Here is a 5,612-nt window from a genome sequence, read left to right as displayed (position 1 = left end):
CGGCCGACATCCCCACAGGGTTGAAGCAGAGGAGGGCTCCGGAATAATTTTAAACTTCAACTCTTAGCCAACTCTAATTTCTCCATTCAAGTACATGTAAAATGTAGAAATGTTTTTTAAGACAACCGCTAGAGCGATTTCAATAAATTTTTTTGTGCATTCGATAGAAAAAGTTGAATTCAAGCAACTCTAGAAAGCAAAATTTAAATTTAGGAGCTCGCTTTCTTTTTTACAAAAATCGGGTAGGCTGAATAACTAATGCACCCACAGTTGGGTACGTGAAGCGTGTTGTCCGTGCTGCAGACGGTGTATGGGCGCTATAGAGTACCGAAATGAGGTCACCAACAGACAAGTTACATTTACTCACGTACCAGAAAGCTCACATAACTAACTTTTGTTACGGCTGCTTGCCGTCTCACGGTTTAATTTGTTAATTCTGCTCACTACCTATTCGTTGTGGCTCCGTTTGCTTTCCAGAGGGTGTTTGGACACTAGGGTAAAGAAATGACCCCAGTACTAGTGGCGCCTGAGCCTGCCCTGCGCCGTTCAAGCCCGCCGCATTCGCAAACGGTTAGAGGTCTTGCGCTTGCCTCAATATCCTGTGGTTTCGCTCCTTATGGAGACGGACATATTGCGCCATGGTAGGGGTTGGATTCTGCCCGAGTCTCTTTCTGCCAATTCTTGTCCCTACGTGTCGAATGCCGGGGGACAATAGCCGATCAAGCATGAAATTCCTGCAACACATTGCTCACTTGTAGGCCTTATAACTCCTGATTAGCACCAATTTAATATTGATCAATTATACCTATTATGAAATAGTGAACTCTCTCAAACGTAAACGGATGGGTAAACGTATGCTGTCGAGCCACGCCGCTCGGAACGCCGCGCATGAGGCTAAACTTGGATGCGATTGCATCATGCGTGGCAAGACAACTGCTCCATTTGTGCCCGTGACACATGCACTATCGAGTAATGGCTTCTTTCCTCTATACAACGATACCAACGTAAAACGCACTGCTTCTATTCACGCATTATAAAAGCTTAAGTGCTTAATTTATGATAACGCTAGTGGGGGTCCTACCAGGCAATCTTGCAATCGTGCTCGCTCCATATTCGTAGTGGGCTCACCCTGGTCAAAGGAGGTGGATGCGAATGGGCATACCACTGTCTTGCTGCCAGAGTCTATTCATGCCAGTTCTTGTCCCTATGTGTCGAACGCGTGGGCGCCATAACTGAGCAAGCGTGAAATGTTTACAAAAAGTTGCACACTCGTAGGCGTTATAACTCCTGATGAGCACACATTTGAGTTTGATTGTTCATGGGCGCTATAACATAAAGGTATTACAAACTTTTCTATTCTAATTCTGTAAACAGCTCTCCATAATTGTCAAAACATTTTCGGACCTACCCCAACTTCGCCTGTATGTCACGCGACGTCACGAAAACCAGGCTAGCTCCTAGTCTGTTATGACGTATACCCACTGATTAAGCATGATTAAAAAAAGCGAAATAGTTATTCGTGATTCGACGCCTTTTCGCCATTAGCCCTCTGATATTGGTCAAAAGTTTTCGGTTTGTGCCCACTTCACCTGTCTGTGACGCAACGGCACAAAATCGGGAAAACTCACCGCGTCAAAGTGAAGTGTACGCATTCATCATTATCATCATCATCAGCCTATATTTTATGTCCACTGCAGGACGAAGGCCTCTCCCTGTGATCTCCAATTACCCCTGTCTTGCGCTAGCGCATTCCAACTTGCGCCTGCAAATTTCATAACTTCATCATCTCATCTGGTTTTCTGCCGACCGCGACTGCGCTTCCCTTCTCTTGGTATCCATTCTGTAACCCTAATGGTCCACCGGTTATCCATCCTACGCATTACATTGCCTGCCCAGCTCCATTTATTCCGCTTAATGTCAACTAGAATATCGGCTATCCCTGTTTGTTCTCTGATCCACACCGCTCTCTTCCTGTCTCTTAACGTTAAGTCTAACATTTTTCGTTCCATCGCTCTTTATGCAGTCCTTAACTTATTCTCTGGCTTCTCTGTTAACCACCAAGTTTCTGCCGAGTATGTTAACGCCGGTAGAATGTAATGATTGTACACTTTTCTTTTCAACGATAGTGGTAATCTCCCAGTCAGGATTTGGTAATGCCTGCCGTATGCACTCCAACCCAATTTTATTCTTCTGTAAATTTATTTCTCATGATCAGGGTCCCCTGTGAGTAATTGACCTAGATAAACGTACTCTTTTACAAACTTTAGAGGCTGACTGGCGATCTTGAATTCTTGTTCCCTTGCCAGGTTATTGAACATTATCTTTGTCTTCTGCATATTCATCTTCAACCCAATTCTTACACTTTCTCGATTAAGGACCTCAATCGTTTGCTGTAATTCGTCTCCATTGTGGCTGAATAGGACAATGTCATCTGCAAACCGAAGGTTCCTGAGATATTCGCCGTTGATCCTCACTCCTAAGCCTTCCGAGTCTAAGAACTTGAATGCTTCTTCTAAGCATGCAGTGAATACAATTGGAGAGATTGTGTCTCCTTGCTTGACCCCTTTCTTGATAGGTAACTTTCTACTTTTCTTGTGGAGAACCAAGGTAGCCGTGGAATCCTTGTAGATGTTTGCTAAGATAGTCACGTATGCCTCATGTACTCCTTGATTACGCAATGCTTCTATTACTGCTGGTATCTCTACTGAATCAAATGCCTTTTCATAAACTATAAAAGCCATATAGAGAGGTTGATTGTACTCCGCAGATTTCTCGATTACCTGATCGATGACATGGATATGATCCATCGTAGAATATCCCTTCCTGAAGCCAGCCTGTTCTCTTGTTTGGCTGAAGTCAAGTGTTGCCCTGATTCTATTGGAAATCATCTTGGTGAATATTTTATACAATGCTGAAAGCAAGCAAATGGGTCTATAATTCTTCAATTCTTTAACGTCTCCCTTGTTATGGATTAGTATAATGTTGGCGTTCTTCCAGCTCTCTGGTACACTAGAAGTTGTGAGGCATTGCGTATAAAGGGCCGCAAGCTTTTCAAGCATGATCTCCTCCATCTTTGATTAAATCTACTGTTATTCCATCTTCTCCAGCAGCTTTTCCCCTGGTCATGTCTTTCAAGGCCCTTCTAACTTCATCGCTAGTTATAGAAGGAGCCTCAGTATCTGGTTCATCACTATTTCGAATGAAAGCAGCTTGGCTGTTTTGGGCCCTGTACAGGCCAGTATAGAATTCTTGCGCTGCTTTTACTATGTCATCGAAATTGCTGATGATATTACCATGCTTATCTTTCAGTGCATACATCTTCCCTTGTCCTATGCCAAGCTTTCTTACTGATTTAATGCTGCGTCCATATTTTACGGCTTCCTCAATCTTTCCCACGTTATAATTTCGAATATTCCTTACTTTCTTCGTGTTCATGAGTTTTGACAGTTCAGCGAATTCTGTCTGATCTCTTGAGTTGGATATTTTCATGTTTTGTCGTTGTTTTATTAGGTCCTTGGTTTCGTGGGAGAGCTTACCTACTGGTTGCCTTGGTGCCTTACCTCCAACTTCAATTGCTGCTTCTGAGATCAACCTAGTTACGGTTTCATTCATTACCTCTATGTTGTCTTTATCTTCCTTTTCTGAAGCTGCATATGTGTTTGCAAGCACCAGCCTGAATTGGTCTGCTGTTACCCTTAGTGCCTCTAAGGTTGGCCTGTTTCCTCTTGACTACTTTCACTCTCTCTCTCTCTCTTCAAATTGAGAGAAATCCTAGACCTCACTAAGCTATGGTCACTGCACTTAACCGTACCTAACACTTCTAGATCCTGCACTATGCTTGGATCGGCAGAGAGTATGAAATCTATTTCATTCCTCGTTTCTCCAATAGGGCTTTTCCAGGTCCATTTCCTGTTGCTGCGCTTCCTGAAGAAGGTATTTGTGGGATGCCATGTCGATGGAAGGACGCATCCCAACATAAAACATAACGACTGTTTATTAGCGTAGTAGCCGCGGCGGGGCGAGCATACCGCCGCTGCGCTCGAACGGTTAGCGAAGGAAGGAAGCCTCTCGAGCTTGGCAGCTAGGTTTTATAGCCACCGTCGGTGACGTAAGTCTCCGGTGACGCTGCGGTGGTGCTGTCCCTTATCGGAGGCGTGGTGCAGCATGCAGCCGTGTCACGCCGGGCTAGCAAGTGGCGAAGCGGAGGCTGCGCGGGTTTGTGCGCAGTGTGTCGCCACATCACGCGGAGTGTAGAGCCCTCAGGGTCTGTAGAAATCTGGGAGGCGTACCAGACGTCCAGAGCGTGTCGTGACCAGAGCGGGCTACGACGTCGGTGGCTGCGGATAGATGCCTGTGGATGGAGTGGCGCTGCCCGGTTCGTTCGCAGCGATGTATGCGGGATTGAGCCGGTCAATCGAGACGCGGACGTCGTTCCCGTTCTGGCGCAGAGTGAAGTTTTTGTCGGCGCGATGGACGACAAGGTATGGTCCGCTGTAGGGTGGCTGGAAAGGCCTGCGGACGGTCTCGTCACGGAGGAAAGCGTGCGTGCACGATGCTAGCTGCTTGAACACGAAAGGTGTAGGCTTGCAGTGGTGGGCTGCAGGTGACGGGCGTAAGGCAGCGATGGTGCGTCGGAGCCGGGCGACCAAGTCGGTGGGATCTGACGTCGTAGTGCTGGAAGGCAGTGCAGCGAGAAATTCACCTGGGAGACGGAGTGGTTCCCCGTAGGCGAGCTCTGCTGGTGTAGCGTGGATGTCCGGCTTGAAGGTGGCGCCAAGACCGAGGATGACGGCTGGGATGGCGTCGAGCCAGGTTGAGTCCGGGTGGCACATAATGACTGCTTTGAACTGTCGGTGGAAACGCTCGATCATTCAGTTGGCGCAGGGGTGGTAACTGGTGGTCCTCAAGCGTTCAAAACCGATGGTCAGCCCGAGGAGCCTGAAAATGTGCGACTCGAACTGTCGTCCTTGGTCGGTGGTTACGCGGCAGTCCCCTGTGTGAAGCCACTACAATAATTTTTTATTATACCAGTCAAATGACTATTTATTTTGAGGTAACTGCCGAATATTAGTACGCGACCAGTCAGTGGCACCATATACGCTTTGAAACAAGCAGCTCTCGCCATGGGACAAAATGTGCAGGCACCCACACACACACGACACGTACACAACAGACACACAAACGCACACACGCGCACACACGCACGCACACACACAACAAACACACACAACATAGGTACTACTCCGTGTTGGTGGTCGCTGTTTGTTTAAAAAATGTAGAAGCCTATATAGAACATTGCCCTGACAAGCTTCATTTTATAAATACGTTGTTATCATCATGATTGTTGTCAGTATGCACTAAGCTATAGATTATCCGTGAACTTCAGGTTAATTGAGGCACCTGTAGTTTTCTTTTTAAAAAATTGTTAGTCATATAAAAAGACACATTCAGAATGTCTATTGCTTCATTTTGAAGGTTCCAACAGTCAATGAAGACAAAGAAAGCAAAAGATCCTATGTGGGGCTCCACCCATCCAGCTGCAGGTGTATATCTATCATCCTTCCACTGTCTTGGTTGTATTGTTGCTTTTGTTTCGATGCATGTCACCTACT

The 5,612-nt window shown here is 46.3% G+C and overlaps 1 protein-coding gene across 1 annotated transcript; it reads right to left on the bottom strand.

The window, feature by feature from the left end:
* Window positions 1-4,322: 4,322 nt before the first annotated feature.
* LOC119442361 (uncharacterized) lies at window positions 4,323-4,832 on the bottom strand. The gene has a single exon (XM_037707214.1). The coding sequence runs from the start codon at window positions 4,830-4,832 to the stop codon at window positions 4,323-4,325; it is 510 nt and encodes a 169-aa protein (XP_037563142.1).
* Window positions 4,833-5,612: the final 780 nt, after the last annotated feature.

Source organism: Dermacentor silvarum, chromosome 1, assembly GCF_013339745.2.
Source record: "Dermacentor silvarum isolate Dsil-2018 chromosome 1, BIME_Dsil_1.4, whole genome shotgun sequence".
NCBI lineage: Eukaryota > Metazoa > Arthropoda > Arachnida > Ixodida > Ixodidae > Dermacentor > Dermacentor silvarum.
Note: the sequence above shows the minus strand (reverse complement) of the source record. Positions and strands in the feature narration are given on the sequence as shown.